The sequence below is a fragment of the Acinonyx jubatus genome, chromosome A2 (genome assembly GCF_027475565.1).
Source record: "Acinonyx jubatus isolate Ajub_Pintada_27869175 chromosome A2, VMU_Ajub_asm_v1.0, whole genome shotgun sequence".
NCBI classification, from domain to species: Eukaryota; Metazoa; Chordata; class Mammalia; order Carnivora; family Felidae; genus Acinonyx; species Acinonyx jubatus.
Genome location: NC_069383.1, coordinates 91,451,972 through 91,479,233, shown reverse-complemented (window position 1 = coordinate 91,479,233; position 27,262 = coordinate 91,451,972). Strand labels below are relative to the sequence as shown.

The 27,262-nt window shown below is 41.9% G+C and overlaps 1 protein-coding gene across 2 annotated transcripts; it reads right to left on the bottom strand.

Annotated features, from left to right (window-relative positions):
• Positions 1 to 1,558: 1,558 nt before the first annotated feature.
• Positions 1,559 to 9,348, bottom strand: LOC106980673 (probable G-protein coupled receptor 141). 2 transcript variants are annotated; one of them, XM_027071639.2, is made up of 2 exons: positions 8,989 to 9,348; positions 1,559 to 6,667 (listed from the first exon to the last, which is right to left on the bottom strand). In XM_027071639.2, exon 2 carries the CDS (start codon positions 6,630 to 6,632, stop codon positions 5,745 to 5,747), a length of 888 nt encoding a protein of 295 aa, XP_026927440.1. In that variant the 5' UTR covers positions 6,633 to 6,667; positions 8,989 to 9,348; the 3' UTR covers positions 1,559 to 5,744. The 2 variants fall into 2 exon arrangements, with proteins under 2 accessions (XP_026927440.1, XP_014934230.1); XM_015078744.3 differs by lacking the exon at positions 8,989 to 9,348 and adding an exon at positions 7,984 to 8,849.
• Positions 9,349 to 27,262: the final 17,914 nt, after the last annotated feature.

The following is a 27,262-nucleotide window of genomic DNA, read 5'->3' as shown; positions in this document are numbered from 1 at the left end:
CCACAAGGCAGCTGGGTGGTCTGGAGGGCCCAAGCAGCTTCATTTGCACATCTGTGCTTTGGCTGGAAGGCTGGGCTCCTCTGGGCTCCTCTCTCCTTCATCTCCATGTAGTCGCAAACATCTCCAGGTGTTCTCCCAGAGAAGTCGAACTTCTGGGACTGTTCAGGCTTCAAGAGCTAGTGCTCCACGTGGCAGGGAATGGAGGCTTCCGACCTCTTTAGGCTTCCTTCTGGAAACTGGCAGTGTCATTTCTCCTGTGTTCTGTTTGTTGACACAGTCACAAATTCCACTCACAGGGAAGGGTGAGGGACAGAGATTCCACCTCATGATGGAAGCCGTGTCAAGCACTTGTGTCCATTTTTAATCTAGCAAGTTAATCTAGGGCGGTGATTCTTTTTTTTTTTCAAGATATGGAGTTTATTGTCAAATTGGTTTCCATACAACACCCAGTGCTCATCCCAAAAGGTGCCCTCCTCAATACCCATCGCCCACCCTCCCCCCCCTCCCACCCCACATCAACCCTCAGTTCTCAGTTTTTAAGAGTCTCTTATGCTTTGGCTCTCTCCCACTCTAACCTCCTTTTTTTTTTCTTCCCCTCCCCCATGGGTTTCTGTTAAGTTTCTCAGGATCCACATAAGAGTGAAACCATATGGTATCTGTCTTTCTCTGTATGGCTTATTTCACTTAGCATCACACTCTCCAGTTCCATCCACGTTGCTACAAAAGGCCATATTTCATTTTTTCTCATTGCCACGTAGTATTCCATTGTGTATATAAACCACAATTTCTTTATCCATTCATCAGTTGATGGACATTTAGGCTCTTTTCATAATTTGGCTATTGTTGAGAGTGCTGCTATAAACATTGGGGTACAAGTGCCCCTATGCATCAGTACTCCTGGATCCCTTGGGTAAATTCCTAGCAGTGCTACTGCTGGGTTATAGGGTAGGTCTATTTTTATTTTTTTGAGGAACCTCCACACTGTTTTCCAGAGTGGCTGCACCAATTTGCATTCCCACCAACAGTGCAAGAGGGTTCCCGTTTCTCCACATCCTCTCCAGCATCTATAGTCTCCTGATTTGTTCATTTTGGCCACTCTGACTGGCGTGAGGTGATATCTGAGTGTGGTTTTGATTTGTATTTCCCTGATGAGGAGTGACGTTGAGCATCTTTTCATGTGCCTGTTGACCATCCGAATGTCTTCTTTAGAGAAGTGTCTATTCATGTTTTTTGCCCATTTCTTCACTGGATTATTTGTTTTTCGGGTGTGGAGTTTGGTGAGCTCTTTATAGATTTTGGATACTAGCCCTTTGTCCGATATGTCATTTGCAAATATCTTTTCCCATTCCGTTGGTTGAAGGGCGGTGATTCTTATACTTTAGCTCACCTCAGAATCACCTAGAGAGGTGTTACAACACATTATCATTGGGTCCCACATCTAGAATTTCTGAATCGGTAGGTCTCAGGTAGAGCTCAAGAAGTTGCATTTTTTTTAATGTTTTTTAATGTTTTTTTAATGTTTTTAATGTTTCTTAATGTTTTAATGTTTTAATGTTTAGGGACAGAGAGAGAGGGACAGGGGATCCCAAGAAGGCTCCACGCTGACAGCAGAGAGCCCATGAGGGGCTTGAACTCACAAACCATGAGATCATGACCTGAGCTGAAGTTGGACACTCAACCAACTGAGCCTGAGCCATGCAGGTGCCCCAAGAGTTTGCATTATTAATAAGGTCCCAGATGCTGCTGCTGCTAGTGATGGTCTGGGAATCACATCTGGAGCACCAGGAATCCATACGTCAGTATGACCAACAAACAATCCCTGCCCACGCTGTCCCCTTTGCAATCTTCCCCCTAAACCACCCCAATGCATTTCCATAGAGTATCATTATTTTCCTATTCTTCAGGGACAGAAGTAAAGCTTATACAATACCAGACACAGTTCTTATTGACTCAGAGAACAGGCGAGGATGTGCTTGTCACCATGCACGACTGGAGCAGGCAGGAACTAACTAGTGAATTGTAAATGTCAGACACCAGTGCCTTAAGTGGCAACATTGCACAGGTGTAAATAACTCACTTACTGCATTTGCTACCTTTGGCTGCATAATACATTATTCTGAAACTTACTAGATTCAGACAACACACATTTATCATCTCATAGTTTTATGTCAGGAATCCAGGAACAGATAAACCGAGTAGTTCCGGCTCGGGATCTCTCATGAGACTCCACTCAACACCAGCCAGGGCTGGCATCACCTCAAGACTCAAGTAGGAGAGGATCTGCTTCTGAGCTCATTCCAGGTCTACCGGCAGGTCTCAGAAGATCCACTTCCAAGTTCACTCATGTGGCTGTGAGAAAGTCTTGATTCTTTGCCACACGTGCTTCCATGACATGGCAGGTGGTTTCCTCCAGGGTGAAGGAATCCAAGAGACAGCAAGAAAGACAAAGAGTGCCAAGGATGGAAGCCATAGTCTTTTTATACACTAACATTGGAAGCGATATCTCATTTCTCTGCCCTCTTTACTTCCTAAGAAGTCAATAGTCCATAACAGGGGAGATGACACAGGGGCAGTAATATTAGGCAGGGACCATTAGAGGCCGTCTTAGCTCTGCTGTCCGCGATATTAAAAGGAATTCGTAGAACCCAACAGAGTGGTAAGTTGAGTACTGACTGTATCCTAAAGTTACACAATCAATCACAATCAATCTTGAAGTTACTTAGGACATTACCAGATCCCCTTAAAAAGTGACTACATTTTTTAAATTTTATTTTAGAGAGAGAGAGAGTGCATGAGGGGGGAGAGAGGGGCAGAGGGAGAGAGAGAACCTTAAACAGGCTCCATGCTCAGTGCAGAGTCCAACACGGGGCTTGATCTCACAACTCTGAGATCATGTGAGCTGAAATCAAGAGTTGGAAGTTCAACTGACTGAGTCATTCAGGTGCCCCCAAAAGTGGTATTTTTTTTATTTAAATCCAAGTTAGTTAACATATAGTGTAATAATAATTTCAGGAATAGAATTTAGTGATTCATCACTGACATATAACACCCAGTGCTCATCTGGAAAAGTGCCCTCCTTCATGCCCCTTGCCCATTTAGCCCACCCCCCACCCAACACCTCGACAGCAACCCTCAGTTTGTTCTCTGTATTCAAGAGTCTCTTACGGTTTGTCTCACTCTCTGTTTTTATCTTATTTTTTATTCCCTTCCCCTATGTTCATCTGTTGTGTTTCTTACATTCCACATAGGAGTGAAATCATATAATATTTGTCTTTCTCTGACTGACTTATTTCGCTCAGCCTAATACAGTCTAGTTTCATCCACATGATTGCAAATTGCAAGATTTCATTCCTTTTGATGGCCAAGTAATATTCCATTGTATGTATATACCACATCTTTATCCATTCATCAGTTGATGGACATTTGTGCTCTTTCCATACTTTGGCTATAGTTGATAGTGTTGCCAAAAACATTGGGGTGCATGTGCTTCTTCGAATCAGCATTTGCTGGGTCTATTTTTAACTTTTTGAGGACCCTTCATACTGTTTTCCAGAATGGCTGCACCACTTTGCATTCCCACCAGCAGTGTAAAAGTGTTCCTCTTTCTATGCATCCACAACAACATCCGTAGTTGCCTGAGTTAATTTTAGCCATTCTGACCAGTGTGAGGTGGTATCTGAGTGTGGTTTGGATTTGTATTTCCCTGATGATGAGTGATGTTGAGCATCTTTTCATGTGTCTGTTGGCCATCTGGGTGTCTTCTTTGGAGGAGTGTCTATTCATATCTTTTGCAATTTCTTCACTGGATTATTTGTTTTTTGGGTGTTGAGTTTGATAAGTTCTTTATACGTTTTGGATACTAACCCTTTATCTGATATGTCGTTTGCAAATATTTCTCCCATTCTGTCAGGTGTCTTTTAGTTTTGCTGATTGTTTCCTTCGCTGATTGCATATAAGTGCACCACTATTTATCTTGTTCTGTGACAGCAGGATTATAAAATGGTTCTCCTATAGTATTTTAAAGTATTATTAATAATTATAGAATAATAATGACAAGTTATTATAGGCAAAAAGAGGAATAAGCATCCATTTAGTTACTGACTTAATAATGACACAAAGTATGAGATTAACATTGACCAATAGCATCTAAGCCTCTAAAATTTATTTTTATATGAATCAACATTTTAGGTCTATTTTTAAGTTATTTGCACAAAGTTGCCCCTGGATTAGGAGAGTAAGTAATATTATCCTGAGTATGGGATGTCAGGCACTATGCCATTGTTTAACACCTGTTGCTATCTTGTTTCAGCTTTACCAAAACCCTATAGCATAGGACAGTGGGGATCAGAGATTATAAATACCTCATCCATGATTCCATAGTTACTAAAAAGTTTTGAATCCACATGCCCAGATTATTCCAAAACTCTTTTGTGTAAACTATGCTGCCTTGTCAACCGTAAGGGTTTGGTTATTTGAGTCAGTAAATTTAATATCAAAGGTAGCATTGTTATAAGCAAATCACAAGGGCATGTCAATTGCTTTAAAAAAATTTTTTTAACATTTATTTATTTTTGAGAGAGAGAGGGAGAGAGAGTCAGAGCATGAGCCAGGGAGGGACAGAGAGGGAGGGAGATACAGAATCCCAAGCAGGCTCCAGGCTCTGAGCTGTCAGCACAGAGCTCAACACAGTGCTCGAACTCACGAACCATGAGCTCATGACCTGAGCTGAAGTTGGACACTCAACCTACTGAGCCACCCAGCCACCCCAGAGCATGTCAATTCCTATATCAGGTAAGTATCAGTTAACGCAATAAAAATAACAAAGACGGCCCACTTGGATTCTACTTATCTCAATCCAAGTTGGTTGTCTTGGTTATTTTTATTGATTTTAACTGATACCAGAATTGATTTTCATTATATAACACTACTTGGTCATAAAGGGTGCCTTGAACAAGGTTAAGAATAGTCTCACATTCTCAAAGGTTTGGGCTGTAATATAGTCTGCCAGCATGCTTAGACTAAGTCCAGATGCTTTCCACCTTTTCCAATTTCTTTTTCTGCTTAACAGTTCCATGTCTGGAACGGATCTGGGAGGCATTCTGTTTCCTGAGTCCCTACTAAGTCTTAGTCAGAATCAAACCATATTCATGCTCAATTAATCCTGAAAGGACTTCCTCTAAGTCATTTGACGATCTAAGCTGGTTCTTTCCTCTAAATACCATGGCCAGCAGCCATAGCTTTACTATCAGTCATTTTCAAGAGGCATGTATCTCAGGTTGAGCATCGGTTGAATAAGTTAAGTCTCCTACAGTCCATATCTTCAGGTTCTCTGGACCTTGAGTAGATAGTTTGGAGACGGAGGGAAATAACATTCTAAGATCAAAGCCCAGCAAGAGCAAATGCAAAGAGAACAGCCTGGATTACTGCATAGAGAAAGGCAATAGTTGTGCTTAGCAGAAGTATCTCCTGAAAAAGGTGTAGGAGTTGAGTGTTGAAAGGATTTTGGGGGTCAACTTGTGTAGAGCTATGGAAATTGAATATATTCTATAGTTAATGGAGAACAGATCATCGTTCTCTCAGAAGAGGGGACACTGTCAATCTTCTACCTTTTCATGGAAAAACAATTTTGGTGATAATTAAGAGCAGAGCATTGAAACATTTGGAATCATGGTAGCAGTCATTCATTTGAAACTATTTTGTCACAATGGTAAAAAGCTGATTACAAAGCAAGTGACGAGGAGTATTTAATGGATAACTCCACCTATGAAGCACACCATATCCAGGCAACAGACAGTAGTTAAAGCAACAAAAATTTCATTATAAAGAACTAACTCAGAATTGTCTATCTCTGAGTAATTTTGAATAAAGTGTACCCGGAATACATGATGGGGTATAAAACAGACCACTATTACTAGGAGGAAGAAGAAGCTCTTGATTTGAGCTCTATAGTCTTGATGGGCCCACATGTCAGGCCAGAGAGCTTTTGTCTGTTGGAGAATGACGCCCATCTGTATCAGGAAGAGGACCCCAACCGTTGTGATCATGATGACAATCATAGAGTAGTTCAAGATAATGAATTCTCTGCGGTTGATATCTTTGTAGAACTCAAAGCATCGTCGTTGTTTTGAGTAACTTGGATTTATACCATATTGTAAAAATAATATTGGCAAAAAAATGAGGCCGCTCATGGTCCAAATAACAATGCTTAAAACTACCGCATGGCACTTTTGCAACTGTTGCATTTGGAGCTTCTTAAAATAGATGAGCAATCGGAGTATGACAATGGCCACGTAGAAAAAAAAGGTGACGTACATATGACCATATAATATGCTGCTGACCAATCGGCAGAGAAAGGTTCCAAACTCCCAGACCTCTAAGATATAATAGCTGAGGCGGAATGGAAGGCTGACCAGGAGGACTGAGTGCAGCACTATGATATTGACAACGATCATGGCAATCATTGATTGGCTTTTCCTTTTGAACATCATACGTGACATCAGTACTGTTCCAGTAGTGCCTCCGAGCAAAACCACGCCATAGAGTGTTATCAGAATCACCTTGCATTGTCCCTTGCAGTGGCCTTGGTCTGTGTTTGAGGCATTTGGCAGGGTGGTCATGCTGATGGGCTCCATGTCTCACCACAAAATGCTCCGAAGACCATAAACCCCTAAATCAAAAGTTTTGCAAAATTATAATGGATATAGTAAAACTACACAGCAACTGCACTTTAATAGTATCGAGTTTTGCAATCCCAGCCGATTATTTACAACCCTCAAGCTGTCTACCCAAAGTGGAGTCACTTAAGACTCCACTTAATTGCCCAGACATACTGAAGAGACACGCTGAAGCTAAATCACAAAAAGAAGTTTGCTTCAATATAAAATTCCTAACTGTACACACAGGTGTTCTATTCATAGGTATGTCTAAGCTCACATACCACGGCTGGGCTTACTATGAGACATGTTAGCCGCTGGCATAAAATTTAAGGAAGGGCCAAAAACTCAGTAATCAAAATAAACAATATTTCAATGCAATTTAAAAAAAAACCTCAAAATCAATGCAAAAATTCATGATGAACAAGGTAACAAAAATTTAAACAGAGGCAGAGTCAGTATATACACAGCACATGCTCATATCAGATCTACAAGGGCTGTTCCTTCTATCATCAGGATTTAGTTTGAGATAACGTAGAGAAGATCAGATCAATTGTGTGCAATTATTGTAAGAAGAGGCATCAGACAACATTTTAATATATTTCTGTTAGGGGCGCCTGGCTGCCTCAGTCAGTAAAGCATGCGACTCTCTTCTTCAGGGTCGCGAGTTTGAGCCCATGTTGGGCATAGGGCCATCTTTAAAAAACAAATAACTAATTTATAAAATATTTTCTGCAAATTGCTTTTGAGCAGGGAGCAGCATCGACTGTGCATATTCCCTGCGCTCTCTCCTTCTTGCCAACCTTGAATCTTTTCCTCGTGTAAAGTTGGGGCTGGTGGGCGAGTTCTGTTTAGTTTTTATTTAAGTTTTTCAGGGATGGATGTGTAAGAAGCAGGGACAGCGTAGCAATCTGCCACCCTGCAGGTAAGTGCCAACTCTTGTCACTGAGTCGCTGTGGTGTGTGCATGAGTCACCCGGCTCCATGGAGCTCTGGCTGTAAAATGGGAAAATCATACAGCCTACGTTAGAAGATGACTGGGAAATTAAATGAGTCAGTGTGCTTGAGACAGCTTTATAATATAAGTACAGCAAAAAAGCCATATAGAAGTTATGATTCTCATCACAAAACGACAGAAACGAAAGGACATTTGCCTCTTTCTCCTTACCCTACACCTAGGCAGATATACGGTTATATGACATAAAATTGTTGTGGCATCTGTAAGTATTTAATGAATATCTCAATAAAAAATTTTTAGAAATCCCTTTTGGCCCACCAACTTCCTGCTGAAAAAAATTTTAAATAAAAATAAATAAATAACGTTTTTAAACCTTTGATTGGATCCAGGCATCAACGGATCAGACTTCCCTGTCCAGAAGGATCTGTGTCCTTTTTCCTCATATGTCTCCTGCCCAGCTGGCCAGAGCAGTGTTTGAGCCTTCGTATCTGCATGAGAAGTTATTCTACAGTGAATGTCTAAATATCTTAGAATTTTTCTTCTCCTACTCCAGAATCTCCTTGTAGGGAATAAGTAAATTTTTTTGTTTCCGAAGCATTATATTGGACCTGGCATATTTAATGTGATCAAGTAAGATTTTATTATAACTAAAAAACATAATTAGAACTTGCATAATAACCTAAGTTTTATGTGCTGAAATACGCATTTTAACAAAGTGCATGTATTTAAAATATACAATGTTTATATGTTTTTTTGGGTGAAACAGAATAGTTTTACATGCTTTGTGAACAAATATGATACTAATTTACCTTTCAAATTTTAGCAGTCCTCAAGTCGAAGAAGACAAAATGCAAGTTTGAAATTATTTTAAAGCGATAAAAACCTAAATTATTTATCAGTCCCACAGTCTAAGTGGACACTGCTCTCAAGGCAGTATGACATTTGGAAACAGCGTGAACTGCCACTTAACTAGCTGCCTCATCACGGGACAAACGTTTAACCCTAAACTTGTCTCTTCAGCTGTAAATATGGGAAGGAGAAGATCAATTCTGTAAGAAGTAAGTTAGAGTATGTCTATAAAGAACCCAACGGATTCCCTGACATAGAATTGGTCATCAAAGTGCCAATGTCACTTTTCCCTCCATAACGTACACAAAGATATTTCATAAACACGAGATCCCATTCATTTGCAGTTACTTCTCAGAACTGACCCACAAAAAATGCATGGGGATTATGTTCCACTGCTTTCCTTCCCCCCGCCCCCCGCCCCAGGACTTTATGACACTGCCCACCCCCAACATGATCCTTTAACAGCTTATAATTTCTAGTTATTTGTTTGTTTTCTATGCAGAAACAAATGAGTACCCAGACTACTTACTTGTTCTTTTCCTCTTATGATTTGTTTCTGGTGGAGGACTCAGGCCACCATGGTCATGTGTTGGTGACCTACATCTACAGTAAGAACCATTTGCTTGAATCAAGACTCCAGTAATGGCACAGTCGAGAGGAATCTTGGGATGGATGGTGGATGATGAACGCGCTTTAGACTGACGGCCTCTGAAGTCTGGAACAGTCAAGATGGAGGGCCCAGATAAACTGCCTGGGCCACAAACGGATGTTTGTCTCTCCAGCTCGTGGTTAAGCAGATTTAAAAAAAAAAAAAAAAAAAAAGGATTCCTATAAGTGAAGACTTTCATTTTTACTATTAGTGATGTATTTGCGGAAATTTTTCTTAGTAACCTGAAAAACTTAAAGAGTTTTCTTTTTTCAAATGTCAAGAATGATAACTTGACAATGTCAAGTTTGAAAATGTCAAGTTTTCTTTTTCAAATATCAAGAATGATAACTTCTGATATGTTTTACACTGTGACCTCGTGGACTACTTTCTCTGAGACTTTCATGTTCTCAACCATATGCTCAAAATACAGCTCTGTGTTTCAATTTTCAGAGACTCCCTTCTCTCATTAACTGCATTTGGACATATGGTTCTTTCGAAGCTCAGACCTCTGGCGCTCTAACTGCTACAAGAGGGCTCATTTCGTTTTTCTCAAAAGTCTTTCCTTTTCTTACCTCAACCTCACTTCCTAACTTCATAGGCATCTCAAGCTGTGTTAAGTCCTCAAAGAATAATTTTAAGGAAGCATTGGATTTAGGACAGGTAAAGAGGCAGAGACCAACATGTCTTCTAGCAGTAGGCAAACCCAACCCCAAGTCATATTACTGTTCGGCTACAGGAATTCAGAAGGATACATAATATCACCCATATGGCATGTTCAGGTCGGTCTGCATTTCGGTAACGGATAAAATTCTCATTTACTTTGGAAAAATGAATGTCATCTCCCACCTGCTTCATTTGCTAATGATCATCCAGCAATGCTTGTGGCCACAGAGATGTAAGACAGCAGAATCTAAAGGCACTAGACCCATATGCTTAATTGTTTCAGGAAAAAAAAAAAAAACAAAACGAAACACCCCTTAGTAGAAGATGAGATTGCCAACTCTTATTACCAAAAGCAAATTTATACCAACTCAACTCCACTGGAAAATTTTCACATAGAACCAACATTTCAACCGGTTTTAAACACCTCTCCTTAAATCAAAGTAATTCAAAAATAAAAATCTAGTTTGTATGCCTAGATTGATCTGGCAGGCCTCATTTTTTAGATAAAATGTGTTCCCAGAATGGGTAGGATAAAGGATGTTCCCATAGAAACTGTGCTAAATTTAGAGGTTGCTTGTCTGCTGAAGGACTAACTGGGAGATGAGTTAGGTGTGACCAACAATGCAGGCAAAAATAAATTCAGTTATAATTTGAAACTATGGCCAGCCCACAAATTAAGTGTTCACATTGACGACGTAAGGATTTCAAAGTATTAAAATGTGTGTATATTGTATTTACACCACTGTGCAGACCATGTTTTTTCCCGTTATACCTAGAATTCAGCTCTGCTTTCCTTGAACGGTGCCCAGATTTTCAAGAAAAATAACAAAACCTTAATATGAGAGCTTAGCAGTCACCTCGTCCTAGTCCTCAAGAGTACAAACAATTATCTTCATTAACAGATGAAGCCGCCACAATGCAGAGAGTTTATAAAATCACCACAGGCCGCCACGGGACCACTTAGGGAGTAGCCAAGGGTGACAACCACAACCTCATTCCAAGCCTTCATACCCACAACACCACATTGTATGATGGTGAACTTGAGATAACTTTCGGAGAGCGCCTTTCATAATCTATGGTTTCAGGTTCCATCTTCTTCCTTGCAATATCTGGAATCTTGTTTTTGGATTGAACCTCTGTGCTTAAATAAAAGTATATTTTAAAATTCTAGGAAGTTAAAATTCTTCTTTAAATGTAGTTCTTTGCCCCCAAATAAACTGTTAAAGTGAGGCATTAACCTTGGTGATTATCCTAAGTCAGTTTGCAGAAGTCGATCTGTCCTGCACAGGAGGGGCTCCAAAGTCGATGCTGCTGGAAATGCCGCCATCTTGCCCACTCTTCCCCCTCCATGGAAGATGCCATCTTAGAAGGCCATTGGTGGGTAATCCCTGCTCCTGGAATGATGTGGTCGGGGTCGCTGGTCATTCTATGGTTGGTTGTTAAATTGCTACTATGAAATATCCGTAGGAAAGTGGTAACAAAATCTGCAACTGCTAATTCCCAAACCTGTTTATATTCATAAGTTATTAACCAAGACCCCGAAGTGCCAGGCATGATGCCCTGTTTGACCCCAAACACCCAGAGGCTAGACCCACCCATATACTGGAGGCAGCACCTGGGACTTGGACCTCTCCCAACTCTGGGCATCTGTGTTCTTGGTCCTTCTCCTTATCTCTGTCAGGTGCAACATAACTTTTTTCCATGGAGGCATGGGATTTGAAACCAGAAGGGTCCAGCCAGAGCATCCCATCCCACCTCTCCATTTCACAGATGGAAAGGAGTTGGAGGCCCAGGCAGGCCATTCTGTCCCTCTCACTTTTCCCTCTGTAGAAGGTGACCCAGGGCAGCATTTCTGTGACTGAGGAGCATCAAACAGCATGTTGCAAGAAACTCATTTTTAAAAAATATTCTCTGGCATTTATTTCTAGTATAGCTATCATCTCAAATAATGAAACCAAAGTTGGCACACAAAAGTCCTGGATGTTGAGAGCCATGCATATTAGTATTCAAATATGTATAAATGTAGACTTTGTCCTGGCAGAGTGTTCTCTACACTTGATAAAAGGATAAATGGTTTTAAATATAGCAAGAAAGATGGAGATTAGACTTTAAGAAAAAAAAAAAAAAACCCTAACGAAAGCAGAGATGTATGCTGGCCTTCCATTAACATGCTCAACCTTGACTTATAGACCACACCATGGATTTGTTTTTGCCCCTTGAGCCCACCCAGGTCTTCGTGCATTGTGCCCTTTTGCATCTGTGAGTTCCTCTGTCTGGTGTGATTTTTTTTACTTCCACGGGGCAGGCTGCCTCTTATCATTCAGTTCTCAGGATTGATGTCACCTCTTCGAGAAAGCTGTATGTGACTGCCACAGTGCTAGGCAAATTCTAAGGACTACCACATGCCCTGTTTGAATCCTTTGCACATGATTTCCCACCAGATATTTTTATTGCTTAATTGAGCATCATAGTTTTACTGTCTGAGAGGATATACTCCTTCCAGTATCTCAGTGTACTTAGATTTGGACCTTTAGATTGAACAGGGCACCCTGACTGGCTTTTCAAAGTCTTGGGCAATGATTGTTAACAGGTAGGAGAATTCAAAGGTGCCAATTTGTTTGCCACTTTCTTAAAGATGTATTTCACCAGACCCTACCTGGATAGCTTCTTGTTCCTTCCCGGTGCCCAGAACAGTGCCTCGCACAGACACATTGAATGAATTCAACATTTGTTGAATGTGTAAAATACGTGATTTTCTAAGAGTGGCTGGGAAGAATCCTTTTGAAGATAATTATCCAATCATTAAAAAAAAATTTTTTTAATGTTTATTTATTATTGAGAGACAGAGAGACACAGAATGTGAACCGGGGAGGGGCAGAGAGAGGGGGAGACACAGAATCCAAAGCAGCCTCCAGGCTCTGAGCTGTCAGCACAGAGCCCGATGCGGGGCTCAAACCCACGAACCATGAGATCATGACCTGAGCCGAAGTCAGTGGCCTAACCAACTGAGCCACCCAGGTGCCCCTATCCGATCACTTTTAATTTGCACAAGAGTTCTGGGACCAAGGTAGAACATGATAGCTGGAATTGACCTAAAAGAGGCTCTACTAAATCCAAGTAGATCATTTCACAGGAGAAGAAACTGAGGCCAGGAAGGCAGCCTGAGTGGAGGCCACACATGCCCTATCCCTCCTCCTTTGCCGATCTGATCTGCTGCCCTGGACCATCGTCCAGGCCACTACAACTGGAGGTTCCGCCATATTCCAAGGGTCTTGTCTCTTTTTAGATGACTGTGTCACTTAACACTTTGGAAGTGTTCCAGAGCATGAAGACATTCAATTGAGAATGAGGAAACATTACATCCAACATACATTTTTCCTATCATCTTCTTAGCTTCAGATCTCCAAATGCTCCGTGTGGGTCATCTCTTGTGCTGATCTAATTTCAGTATAGAAAAAGCCAGTTACTTCTTCAGAAGTTCTTTACACTGTGGTTTAATTTTTTTCTCTGCTTCATTCTACTCCTTTATGACAGGAACATACTGTTCCCTCAGAGCAGGGAACAGGAATGGGAGGTTGTGCAACCACACAACAGATGCTACGGAAGAATCAGACGTAATGCAGGTCACTAGGTTAAGTTCAGCTGCTTTCTGAAATGATGATTATCTGAGTATTTCAACATCTAGAGGTCATTTCAGTCAGGATGTGGCTAACAATGTATTTGATTACTGTGTCAAGAAGGACTTGGTAAGAGTTCACAGAAAGAATCTCCTTCAGGTATAATAATATCCAGAAAGTGTGCTAGGATAAACACATGTGCCTGTCACTGTAGTGCTTTAAAAATGAGCCTTCTGGGGGCGCCTGAGAGGCTCAGTCAGTTGAGCCTCTGACTTCAGCTCAGGTCATGATCTCACGGTTCGTGTGTTCGAGCCCTGAGTCGGGCTCTGTGCCAACAACTCAGAGCCTGGAGCCTGCTTCGGATTCTGTGTCTCCCTCTCTCTCTGCCCCTCCCCCACTCATTCTCTCTCTCTCCCTCTATCTCTCTCTCTTTCTCTCAAAAATAAATAAACACTAAAAAATTTTTTTTGAATGAACCTTTTAGGGCAATGTCTCTCAAATGTTATTGTGCTTGTGAATCACCTGGAGATCTTGTTAAGGATGCAGATTTTGATTTAGCAGGCCTGGGGTGGGCCCTGAATGTCTGCATTTCTAACTCGCACCCAGACGATGCCCAAGCTGCAGGCCCACAGACCACATTTTGTGTAGCAAGATTCTCTACTGCGTTGTCCAATATAGTAGCCAACAGCCACACGTGGCTATTTTTGTTAGATTAAATTAAACGTAACCATTCACTTCCTCAGTCACATTCACTAACCACATTTCAAGTGCGTAATTATAGAAGGCTCTATTGAACAGATGTACCAAAGAAAGCACAACTTATTAAATAATTCCTAGTCCCCATGAGCTCACCCCCTCTCTTTCCCAGATAGCTTCATTTGGACAATAGCAAGCATTGGTTGGATAAGCAGGTATGTTTGGAACTGGAGGAGATGGGATAGAAAAACACCAGAGAGAAGGGTGCTTGAGGAATCCGAAGAATAAAGGAATTTCAAGAAAGGTGTGCTCGACAGAGTCAAATGTTGCCAAGAGGACAAATAAGCTAAGATTTGAAAACTGTCCATTGACCGTGAAGTTGCCGAAAGAGCAAGAGGGCAGTAGTTGGTGGAATATAGGATCAGATGAGGGTTTTTAAAGATGAAAGCTGTTTGCTATTTCAAATTTACAAAATGTGAAAATTGCAGTCTTGGGTCACAAAGAAGACTGGCCTTGGAGATGCAGTAAAACCTTGGATTGCGAGTAACGGGCTCTGCGAGTGTTCCACAAGATGAGCAAGCATTTCTAATAAATTTTAACTTGATAAACGAGCGATGTCTTGCAATATGAGTCGTACGTGATGCCAGATGTCACGTGGTCACAACCGAGCCAATGGTTCCTGAAATTCACCTTGATACGCAAGTGCTTTGGATGATAGGCCTGTTTCAGGAATGAATTGTGCTTGCAAACCAAGGTTTTACTTGTCTATTGGTTTTGGATTTTCGAGGCAAAATGGGTCCTATGGTGACCTGGTTCACACTTCATTATTCAAAGAAGTCAAATAGATACCATCAACCATTAAAGATTTCAGAGTCTCCGAGTCTGAGAGGCACCTCTCAAGACTTCATAGAAATTTCACATTTCTTTGGCTAAGTTAAAAAAAAAATAGTGGTTTTGTCTACTTTACCAGTGACAACGGAACCCTTCGCTCTTCGCTCTTTTGTGAGCTCTAGTTAGAATGAGGAGCAATTTCACTAATCACTTTTCAACTCAAAATCTCACCAGACCCTTAACAATAAACTCTCTTCAAGGAGAGGCCAAGCCCCAAGGGATTTGGCTGATCAAAATCTGACACCTTGGTCAGAGTGTGAAAAGCAGGTTTAATTAGGTGCACAGGCCAGCCTCTTTTTCAAGGAAAGAAGACGTTGAATTACAGCAATTACCCTGTTATTAGTAAGTTTTGAAAAGAATATAAAAGCTTATAGGAGGTGGTGATGATTACATTTTGCTGTTGCTCCAGCAGGAAAGCCTGTTCAAGAAGAACGGACACCAGGGCGCAGACAAGGCTTAATTTCCCTGGGGCAGTGTAACACCTCCAACACCCTCAGAGTATTGCCTTCTGGATGGCTCCAAATTGCTAATAGACTGTTGTGTCATCGTGTGATGCAGAGGGAAAGGGGAGCTGGCACAGTCCTTGAATTGGACACCTGGGACGAGCAAGACAACAGCAGTTCAGACTCAGATTAGCCACATGCATTCTGGGGCAAGCAATAGAATCTTTGAGTCTCTTCATTTTTAAAATAGGCAGCAAATAATTTTTTGGCCCTCCTAAGAGGGTTGTTTTTGTTTTGTTTTGTTTTTAAGAGGAACCCGATGCAAAATGGACACCTACATCAAAAACACCTTGATTTCTTAGTTTGGCCAGTGCCGCCTCGCTCAGGTTCCAAGCATCCTCAGTGTTTATGGCTAAGGCTTTTGTTTTAAGGTATTAAAAAATGTCTGAGGGGCACCTGGGTGGCTCAGTCAGTTGAGCGTCTGACTTCAGCTCAGGTCATGATCTCACGGTCTGTGGGTTTGAGCCCCGCGTCGGGCTCTGTGCTGACAGCTTAGAGCCTGGAGCCTGCTTCAGATTCTGTGTCTCCCTCTCTCTCTGCCCCTTCCCCACTCACGCTGTCTCTATCAAAAAATGGATAAACGCTAAAAAAATAATAAAAATAAAAAATGTCTGAGTTTCTGATGATTCACGATTTTAGTCATGTGGACATCGGTTCAGGGGGGATTTAGGGACGTCATAATTAATTTTTGGCTTCGTTCTGGGCAGTGGAGAGAAAAACTGAGCCAAGAGAAGATGAGGCTGAGGGAATGGATGGACTCCACCCAAGGAGTCTGCCTCATGGGGACAGCTGGCCAGTCCAGTGGCATGCTCTGAGGAAGTGGCAGGTTCTGGCAGGTTCAATGTGGTGTGAAGGGCAAAAAGGCAGGAGGAATTCGGGCGGTGGATGTAACCCAAATCCGGGCAAGTGGAGGTGCTGAGCCTGGGATTATGCTCATTCGTGCATGAATGGGCCCAGTGAGAAGGAGCCAGAGAGTAAGTCAGAGCTTTGAGCTTCAACCCACATCAGAGTCAGCTGGGCGGCTCATTAACGCAACACTTCCTGATACCGTGTGGGTGGAACAGAGCACCCACACTCGCAGCAAACCACCTGACTATCCTGATTCAATCACCCAGAGGGCCACCCCTAAGGATAGTGAGATGGGGCCTCCTCCTTCCAGGTGTTAGGGTAGCGCACAAAAGGGCTAGAGTTTGCCTCAGGGTCATAGCCCTGGAAAGGAAGCTCATGTTCTGATGATGAAACACCAGCAGAGTCCCATTCTTACAAGCGACAACACACTGATAGGTAGGAAATATCTAACTCAGGGGGTAGTCAAATGTGGTCACTGCACACACATCGACAAAGCATCCTGCCACATTTCCTGCCCTGATTATGGGCTGAGAGATGTGATCTTACAGGCAGGGCTCACAGGCATAGCCAAGTCCACGATGTGGGATACATCACACCTAGATTAGCTTCAGTAGGTGTTTATAATCCTGGCCCCCACGTCCAAGCGCTGGGCACAGATGTCTGACTATACTACCAGGTCACTTGCCCGAACCCTGGCTGCCAGAGGGCTAGAGGAAGAGGGTCTGGCCATTTATCTTTTTTAGTCAGGGGCTGACCCATCTTCCCATCAAAGGTCTATTACCAGGACGCTCCATTACTTCTGAGTAACTTAAGTTAAATACAAAACACAGAACACAGAGTTAAACAATCCTATCGCAGGAATTAGTTGCTTCTCCTTCAGAGACAGCCTGGTGTTGGAGGAAGACCATGAACTTAGGCATCAGACATCAGTCACACACACACACACACGCACATGCATGCGTGTGCGTGCACTGCATAACAAAAGTTGTTCAGCTACGACTGGTCCTTCTTGACCTGATAGAACCTCAAGGGTCAGTTAGAGGTAGAGAAAGTGGAGAAAAGAAATGTAAATATCAATCAAACTTCCAAGAGCTGAAAGAAAGTAGGAGTCACAGTGTTTCTCTAGAGGACGAAATGATATTTTTCTTGTTTCTCTGTAAACAAATTGATCTGGTGCCTAAAACCTTTCCTGGCCAGGAAATAGGTTCCCTTTCTTATCCGCAATTTCTATCCAAAACTAGAACTGTCGTGAGCTCAAATGTCTTAGAGAAGTGTCATTTTGCCCCCAAATCAGATCCCCCTCAGGCCCATTTCCACCCATCCCAGGCCCAGACATGAATGTGGGTTGACACTCGGCTCTGACACTGAGATAAGGCTCAGTATCCTTAGGATCCCCTCGCTTCTGAAGAAAAGAGGCCATACTAAATCTGTGTGGAGTAGCCCAAATCAGGCTGCAGACCAGTAAGATATCAAAATTCTCTGTAGCCCTTACTGTGCTTTTGGCTTCAGATGGGATGGGATATTAACAACCATCTCTTGGGGGCAGGGCACACGTGGGCGGGGGCCTTACGACTAGCTGATTAGCACACATGGACTGTTCAGGAAACGATGTAAAACAAGCCTCTGTTTAGACAGTGACCTCCTTGAATCCCTAGAGAGATTGGTAAGTAGCAGCTTTAATCTTCTTCTGAATTGTCTTTAATTTTCCTAAAAGAGGGGAAAGGGGTTTTGTTCTCAACTGTTGGGTTGGTGCCATGGCCACCTTCTCCCTGGGGGACTTCTTCACACCATTGTCTTGCCCATTTACCCCCCCCCCCCCCCCACTGCCTCACCTAGAGCCTCTCCCTCCAGGATTCCTCCTTTTATTTCCCTTGCTCATCGCCCTCTGCTGTCACACATGGAAGGCCTGTCCGGTTCTCCCCCAGAGGGAATTGTGTGGTTGCAGGAGTGGCTGAAGGAAAGCAGGCCTTCCTTCTCGATTCGGAGTCGAGCTTCTCCAAGGCAATCGGACCATTTCACATCTGAGACCATTTCACATCACCTCTTAGCACAGCCTCTGTCTCTGTTCTGCACCTGGGTGTGCACCTGGGTGTCACTACAGTCCTCCTTCTGTCATCCTCACTCAGATCTTCCAAGTCCTGGGGCGCCTGGGTGGCTCAGTGGGTTAAGCGTCTGACTTCGGCTCAGGTCGTGATCTCATGGTTCGTGGGGTATAGCCCTACATTGGGCTGTGTGCTGATGGCTCAGAGCCTGGAGCCTGCTTTGGATTGTGTCTTCCTCTCTCTCTGCCCCTTCCCCACTTGCACTCTGTTGCTCTCTCAAAAATAAATAAACATTAACAACAACAAAAAAGATCTCCCAAGTCCTGTCTGTCCTGCCACATCCCTACTGTGCACCCACAGCACGAGGGAGAGGAAAACCCGGAAAGGCCCAAGTAGGAGTGAACCAGGCAGGAAGCCAGCTTCAGGCAGTAAAAATATGCCTTGCCATGTACCCCAATATTTAGGAAAAGCAGACCAGAGCAATAGGCTAGCATCCATGCATGGGGTTCACTTGGGCTAAAACATGCTCAAAACTACATAAGAAGTAATTTACTAATTATGATAGGTAAAGTAAGTACTCTAGTTTGCAAGGACTTGCTTTTCAAATTTTTCTTAATGTTTTTATTTATTTTTGAGAGAGAGAAAGAGTGCGAGTGGTGGAGGGGCAGAGAGAGAGGGAGACACAGAATCCGAAGCAGGCCCCAGGCTGAGCTGTCAGCACAGAGCCCAAAGCGGGGTTCGAACCCACAAGTCGTGAGATCATGACCTGAGCCGAAGTTGGACGCTTAAGCGACTGAGCCACCCAGGTGCCCCGGGACTTGCTTTTTTTTAAATATATATATAACTAGTATGTCCCACTCCACAATTCAGGTTTACAAAACATTATTATATTGTTTTCAATGTTCAAACTACGATGATGAAGCTGCAAATACTCACGTTGTTGGAAATACAGATTTTATTCTGAAGCCCCACCCCAGGCCATTTAGAGAGCCTCAAGAGTAGCTTATACTCCTATATTTAGTCAGTCCTCCTTGGTGCTTGCCTGCTGCCACCATCTGTCCAGAGAGCACGACACCAGCTGTCCCCATCACTGCTGATCTCTACAACTGCTCATTTCTGGACGCATATGCAGGTGCAACCCTCTGCAGGTGTGCTGTGGTGGCCGAGATCCAGCGTGTCATAAACCTCCAGGATCGCACAGCTCCTGAGCACGGCTCTGCTAGTCTGAGGAATCACCTGGGAACCAAGGACCAGCCTTCCTTAGAAACCGGGGGCTCCAGCAGTCCTGCTTAGTGTGGTGTTTACAGCTGCTGATCCTGCAAAGCTTCCTTACTGCCAGATGACGGTGTTCCACTCTCCGATCTATGCCCCGTCAGGCATAGGCCCCGGCGGCGACAACCACAGTGGCTGAACACAACTTCAGGCTTTTAGACACCAGCTCTTTGGGTTGGTACACATGCATCAACCTCCCATGGAAATAAACAGTAAAATAAATGGGATCTGTATCAGGAGGGGGCACAGTCTCTGCCTTAAATCATGCCCTGATTCAGCCCTCTTCTGAGAATACCTAGGCTCTGGTGTTATAGCCAGATCACCCGTTTAGATCCTTCCCGGACAACGAGTTTCCTCTTAGGCGTCCCTGTTGGCCTTTTCTGATAGCGGGTTTCATTTGTGACCACTCTAATCCATCAAACATGTTTTATTTGAAAGCTTTAAACCTTGGGGCGCCTGGATGGCTCAGTCGGTTAAACGTCTGACTCTTGATCTCAGCTCAGGTCATGATCTCACAGGTTCATGAGTTCAAGCCCCACATTGGGCCACACACTGTCAGTGCCGAGCCTGCTTGGGATTCTCTCTCTCCCTCTCTCTCTCTCTGACCTTCCCTTGCTTGTGTTTGTGCTCTCGCTCAGAATGGAAAAAAAAAAAAAAAAACTTAAAAAAAAATACATTAAAAAATAAAAGCTTTAAACCTCAGAGATATTTGTGTTCTGTTTACCTTCCTCCCTGAAAAGTCTTTGGCTCCTAGAAAAAATTCTGCAGATTTAAAATGATATACAAGGGATGCATTTTGTCTATCTTTACAGATCTTTACAGATTTCTAAGTTCTGGGCCTTTGCTGAGTCACAAAAGTGTGACACATTTCTTCTTTCAGAACAGTGAGTGGATTTGACTTACATCACTAAGAGGGGCCATTGAGGGCAAAAGGATCTCTATCAGTAGATACAGAAAACCACAGTCCTCTGTCTCACCAAAACTTAAATCTCATTCTCCCAGGCCCTAGGGAGAACGCGCCTTTGGAAATTGGAGGTTTTCAGCATTTGAGATGATCTAGCATGACGGCCTTTCTGTGTGTTCCCCCATGTTCCCTTGAACAGGAGATGAATGTGTAGAGTTAAAGCTAGAGCAGAGGGACTGTCCCCCAGCCTCCAGCCTCCTGACCTGTTACTAAGACTTGTCTCTGGCTTTCAGCCATCTAAGACTTTTGTTTCATCATTTGAGATTTTATTTGAGCCATACTAGAAATAAAGGACAGAGAATATTCAATTTTTTAAAAATATGGGTCTCTTGCAACCTGCTTGTTTGATGCCCTTCAGTCTGGTTGGCACCTAAAGTTGTTCAGAAACGCTGCCTGGGTCGCTTTCCGCAGGGGGGAACGTGAGAGGGACAGAATGGCCTGCCTGGGCCTCCAACTCCTTTCTGTCTTTGAAATGGAGGGGTGGGATGGGGTGGTCTGCCTGGCCCCTTCTGGTTTCAAATCCCATGCCTCCCTGGAAGAAAGTTATGTTGCCCCTGGGGGAGAGTGAGACAGAGGGAGCCACCCACATGGATTCACAGACAGAGATAAAGAGAAGGACCAAGAACACAGATGCCCAGAGTTGGGAGAGGTCCAAGTCCCAGGTGCTGCCTCCAGTATGTGGGTAGGCTTAGCCACTGGGTGTTTGGTGTCCAAAAGGGCATCATGCCTGGCCCTTAAGATCTTGGTTCATGACATAGGAGTATAGATATGTTTGAGCATTAGCATTTGCAGATTTTGTTATGTTTTGTTACCTTTTGTTACTTTCCTAAAGATATTTCATAGGTGCAATTTAACAACTGTAGAATGACAAGCGACCCAACCACATCCTTCCAGGAGCAGGGATTACCCACCAACTGCTTTCTCAGATGGCACCTCCCTTGGAGGAGGAAGAGTAGGCAAGATGGCGGCATCTCCAGCAGCATCGGCTTCGGAGCTGCTCCTGCACAGGACAGGTTGACTTTGTCTTCTGACAAACAATTTCGGATAATCACCAAGGTTAATGCCTTACTCTAACAGTTTTCGGAGAGAAAGGAGCTATATTCAGAGAATTTTAGGGGCGCCTGGGTGGCTCTGTGGCCTAAGCGTCCAACTCTTAATCTTGGCTCAGGTCACGATCCCAGGATGGTGGGATCCAGCCCCGCATGGGGTTCCACACTGAGTGTGGAGCCTGCTTAAGATTCTCTTGCTCTCCCTCTCCCCTCCCTTCTTACACATGCGCTCTCTCACCCTCTGTCTCTAAAACCTGAAAGACAGACAGAAAGAACGAAAGAAAGAAAGAGTTTTAACCTTCTAGGATTTTAAAATAAACTTCTTTTTAAACATTAAGCTTATATATCCCAATTTTAGAACTTCAATTTTTTTGTCCTCTGAGTATGTTCAGTTAAGCACTGGGAGAATATTTTACTTAAGGAAGAAAAAAAATCAGAATGAAAAAACTGTATTCAATCTAGTTCTCTGTGAGATTCAGTCTCGCTCATTCTAACCAACAGCAGCCATGGGACTCCACCTACTCCAGCTGGAAAACCAACACTTTTCTTCAGCTGTGGCTGGCGTTTCCTGACGCTAACCCCCTAGCCCTCACCTCAAAACCTCTTTGCAAATAGAATGAGATGACCTCAAGACTGACATTATTCCAACTTTGTTTTTCATTTTTCTCCACAGGAAGCCGTTTCACTTGTAAATTTACCTTTTCCAAGATCGAATGGATTGTTTTCTCTTTTTTCTTTTTTCTTTTTTTTTGGTTACAAAGTTATTTTCTTGTGATAAGTACTTTTAAGACCTCCTGCCTTAGCAACTTTCAAATATGCAATGAATACAGTACTATTAAGTATAGTTGCCACGCTGTCCATTACATCCCCGTGACTTTATTTCTTTTATAACTGGAAGTTTGTACCTTTTGACCCCCTTCACTCAGGTCACCTGTCCCCTGCCCCCCACTTCTGGCAACCACCAATCTGTTCTCTGTATCTAGGGGCTATTTGGAGGGCTGAGATAGGGTTTTTGTTTTTAAGATTCCATATATAAGTGAGATTACACACTGTCTTTTTCTGTCTTATTTCACTTAGCCTAATGCCCTCAAGCTCTATCCATGTTGTTACAAATGGCAAGATTTCATTGTATGTAAATACCACATTTTCTTTGTCCCTTCATCCACCAGTGGACACTTAGGTTCCTTATCTTGACTACTGTAAATAATGCTGCAACGAACATGGGTGCATACATACATCATTTAGAATTAGTGTTTCTGTCTTTGGGCAAATATCCAGAAATGGAATTTATTTTAACTTCCAGTTATAAATTTACTAAAATTTACTAAATTTTAACTTCCAGTTATAAAAGAAAAAAGTCATGGGGATGTAATGGACAGCGTGGCAACTATACGTAATAATACTGTATTCATTGCATATTTGAAAGTTGCTAAGGCAGTAAGTGTTAAAAGTCATATGGTAGTTACATTTTTAATTTGTTGAGAAACCTCCATACACTGTTTTCCACAGTGACTTGTACCAATTTACGTTCCCACCAACCACACGCAAGTGTTCCCTTTTCTCCAACACTTGTTATTTCTTGTCTTTTTGATAACAGCCATTCTAACAGGTGTGAAGGTGATATCTCCTTGTGGTTTCGATTTGAATTTCCCTGATGTTGAGTGAAGTTGAGCACCTTTTCTGTGTCTGTCTGCCATCCGTAGATCTTCTTTGGAACATGTCTATTCAGTTCTTCTCCCATTTTCTAATCAGATTATTTGACATTTTGCTATTGAATTATATGAGTTCTTAAACATTTTGTGTATTAGTCCCCCATCAGATATATGATTTGCAAATATTTTCTCCCATTCCATAGGTCACCTTTTCGTTTTGTTGATGACTTCCTTCACTGTGCAGAAGCTTTTTAGATTAAAGTAGTTCCGCTTGTTTAGTTTTGCTTTAGTTGCTTTTGGTCTGGTATCAAATCCCAAAAAAAATCATCACCAACACCAACATCAAAGAGCTTATACTCTGTTTTCTTCCAGGAGTTTAACAGTTTCAGGTTTTATGTTCAAGTCTTGAATTTATTTTGAGTTAATTTTTGCATATGGTGTTAGTGGTCCAGTTTCATTTTTTTTTCCATGCAACTGTCCAGTTTTCTCAACACCATTTATTGGAAATTGCTCTTTCCCCATTGTGTATGCTTGGCTCCTTTCTCATAAATTAACTGACCATATATGCATGGGTCTATTTCTGGGCTCTCTATTCTAGTCCATTGACCTATGTGTCTGTTTTCATGCCAATGCCATACTGTTTTGATTATGATAGCTTCATAATATAATTTGAAATCAAGGAGAATGATGCCTCCCCCTGCCTTTTCAAGGTTGATTTGACTATTTGCACTTTTTTATAGCTCTGTACAAATTTTAGGGTTGTTTTTTTTCTATTTCTATGAAAGATGGCATTTTAATTTTGATAGCAACAGTATTGAATCTGTAGATTGCTTGTGGTAGCGTGAAATTTTTAACAATGTTAATCCTTCTGATTCCATGAGCACAGAATACATTTTCACTTATTTGTATCTTCTTCAATTTCTTTCATCAGTATCTTTTAAGAATCTTTTCCTTAATGTTTATTTATTTTTGAGAGAGAGAGAGGGAGAGAGAGAGAGAGCGCAAGCAGGGGAGGAGCAGAGAGAGAGGGAGACACATACTCCGAAGAAGGCTCCAGCTCCAAGCTCCAAGCTGTGAGCACGGAGCCCAACACAGCGCTCGAACTCATGAACTGTGAGATCATGACCTGAGCCAAAGTCGGGCACTTAACCAACTGAGCCACGCAGGTGCCCCTCATCAGTATCTTATAGTTTCTGGTGTACAAGTCTTTCACTTTTAGGTTAAATTTATTCCTAGGGTTTTTTGATGCAATTAAAAATGGGCTTCTTGTCTTAATTTTCTTTCTGATGTTTGTTACTGGTATATGGAAATACAACAGATTTTTGTATATTATTTTGTATCCTGGAAATTTACTAAATTAGTTTATGAGTTCATACCTGGAAAATCATAAAAGTGGTTTTTGAAAACACATATTCAAAGACTGTATGTAGCAACCACCAGAAGCCCACTCTGAAACAATTTGCCACTTTATGCATCACAGTACTATCAGCTGGAAGGGAAGTGTGGAGGCAAGGAGGCTTTACATCTAGTTGTACAATAAGTTGTTTTGCAATTAACGGAAAATAGTTGAGTTTATACAGAATCACAATCTGCCTAAACCTGAGTTTTTAACTCAGATATTAGGACTATACCAAGGAATTCTAAAGTCTGATTGGATGGTCTTTGAGAAATGATTCAATCTTTACCATATTCACTTTTTAGTAATAAATGCTACCCATTCATTATGCTTGAAAAGAGATGTTAAGATATCTATATAAGAATCATAAGGCTAACTAAATCACTCTAGTCAAAGTATCTAGAGTTCTCTAGATTCAAGATGCATTATATGGAATATATATAGCTCAGTTTTCTACTGGGCATAAAGCAAAACTATGAAGTTTTGGTATAGATAAAAAAAAAATCTATAAATATAATGACCTATATAGACCATACAGCCACACTCATATGATGCTGGTAGTCTTTTTTTATTGTTGTTATTTGGAGATGCAGCTTTCTTAAACACAGCAAATGGTATGAAATGTGCCTTTTCAAATTTTAAAATTATTGTTTGAGACGTTTGAAAATATTCGAAATAGAATTGCTCGAGGAGGTTGGAGTCAGGTTTTACTTGTCTTCATTTCTCCTTCTATTTATACAACAAATATGTCATGAAGTTAACATTACTTATGTAATGCCAAAAGGGGAGAAAGAAGAAAGTAACACCAATATCCTTATATGGTTTCCATCAGGTAATCAGTGTGATAGAACATGTCTGCCCCCACCCCGTCTCTTCCTATATCGCAGATCACATTTTTGGGACAATTTTACTTCCGTTTAGGAATTTTTCCCCCTACCGTCTAATGAACTAATCATTAATTGGAATTATTGTGGTTGGCATATTAGTCAGCAAAGCACCCCCTTCTCCCATGCAGCCAAATTTCCTGGCTTTGTACATGTTTGGCTGAAAAATAAGGAAGCTTTTGCGTTTGGGCTTCCTCGCTGGGATGAGATGTTCTCTTGACTCACAGGTTGTGATTCCCTTGCATTGTTTCACTTCCTGATCTTTGGGGATTTGTAAGGTGCATCATAGTTTCGGAATATTTCAATCCCAAACGGGCTTGCTTCACCTACTCTGAAGACTGACTCACATGTCTAAAAGCATCTGCTAACTTTCCTCAAGATAACTCATTTCCCATTTCTTTTAGACAGGTCTTTTCCTCTTCTTCTCTAGGTGTTCAAGGTGCTCTGATTGATTCTTTATTTAATCTGAGTTCATTTAAAATGTATCTGTTTTTTTTCAATTAATTCATCTGAAGTCACTTCCAGCTTCTTTTAAGATCCCACTCTTCTCCAATAATCACGCAGGACCTCTTTCCAGAGCAGCCCCCCCATACCTGGCCCTCGCTATGGTACTTTCTGCTATTATAGCCTCATTACATCTACAACCTAGATATTCAAAAATGGAGTGAAAGGTTGAATTTCTATTTCGCCAGGGAGCACCTGGGTGGCTCAGGTGGTTAAGCACTTGACTCTTGATTTGGACTCCGGTCATGATCTCTGGGTTTGTGATTTCAAGCCCTGCATCAGGCTCTGGGCTGACAGCATGGAGTCTGCTTGGGATTCTCTCTTTCCCCCTTTCTCTGCCCCTTCCCCAGCTCTCTCTCTCTCTCTCTTTCTCTCTCTCTCTCTCAAAATAAATAAGTGAACTGAAAAAGATTTCCATTTCACCAGAATTATATCCCACTATAAGTAAGCATCATCATCAAAAGGAGCAAATTCCTAGGTCAGTCAAGGTTGTTTGCGATTTAGCTTTTTATAACATTTACAGCTTTACCTCCCATCCCGTCACCTAAACCTTTGGCATACAACCCATTTTCTAAAATACAACATTCCTACTTAAATTCACATTTCAGATAGATGACAAATATATATATATTGGCATAAGTATGTCCCAAGCAATATTTGTTTTGCTAAACCTGGCAATCCTATTCCTAACTGGATTGGAATCCATCGCTCCCTCTGAATTCTCACATCACTTTGTTGGTTCTTTTGTTATAAAACATACTTCATCCTTCCTTGTTTTACAGTAAACTTAGAGATCTGCCTCTTCTATAACTCTAAAAACATTTTGAGGGCAAGAATTGCACCTAGCTCCCTTTTTTGCAAATAGTCAGTGCTCATAAATGTCATTTTTTATTGAACAGAATTAGGCATTCTACTACATTGGTCCAGGCTAGCCTCAAACTTCAGATAATATCTCTAGAATCCTATGCACTTCTTTTCAGCCCTAAAATTTGGTATCGATATGCTAATAATAGCAACAAAATTTACTCAGGATATTCTCTGTGTGCATACTGCTGAAATGCTCGGTTCACAAGGACTGGGGCCACACTCTTTTATTGGCCAACATATATTCAAAGACTACCACAACGACCAGGTCATAAAAAGTGTACAATAAATATTTGTAAGTATGCATT

Excerpts from the sequence above, each read along its gene's own strand:
- LOC106980673 (XM_027071639.2), bottom strand. The coding sequence starts at position 6,632 with ATGGAGCCCATCAGCATGACCACCCTGCCAAATGCCTCAAACACAGAC.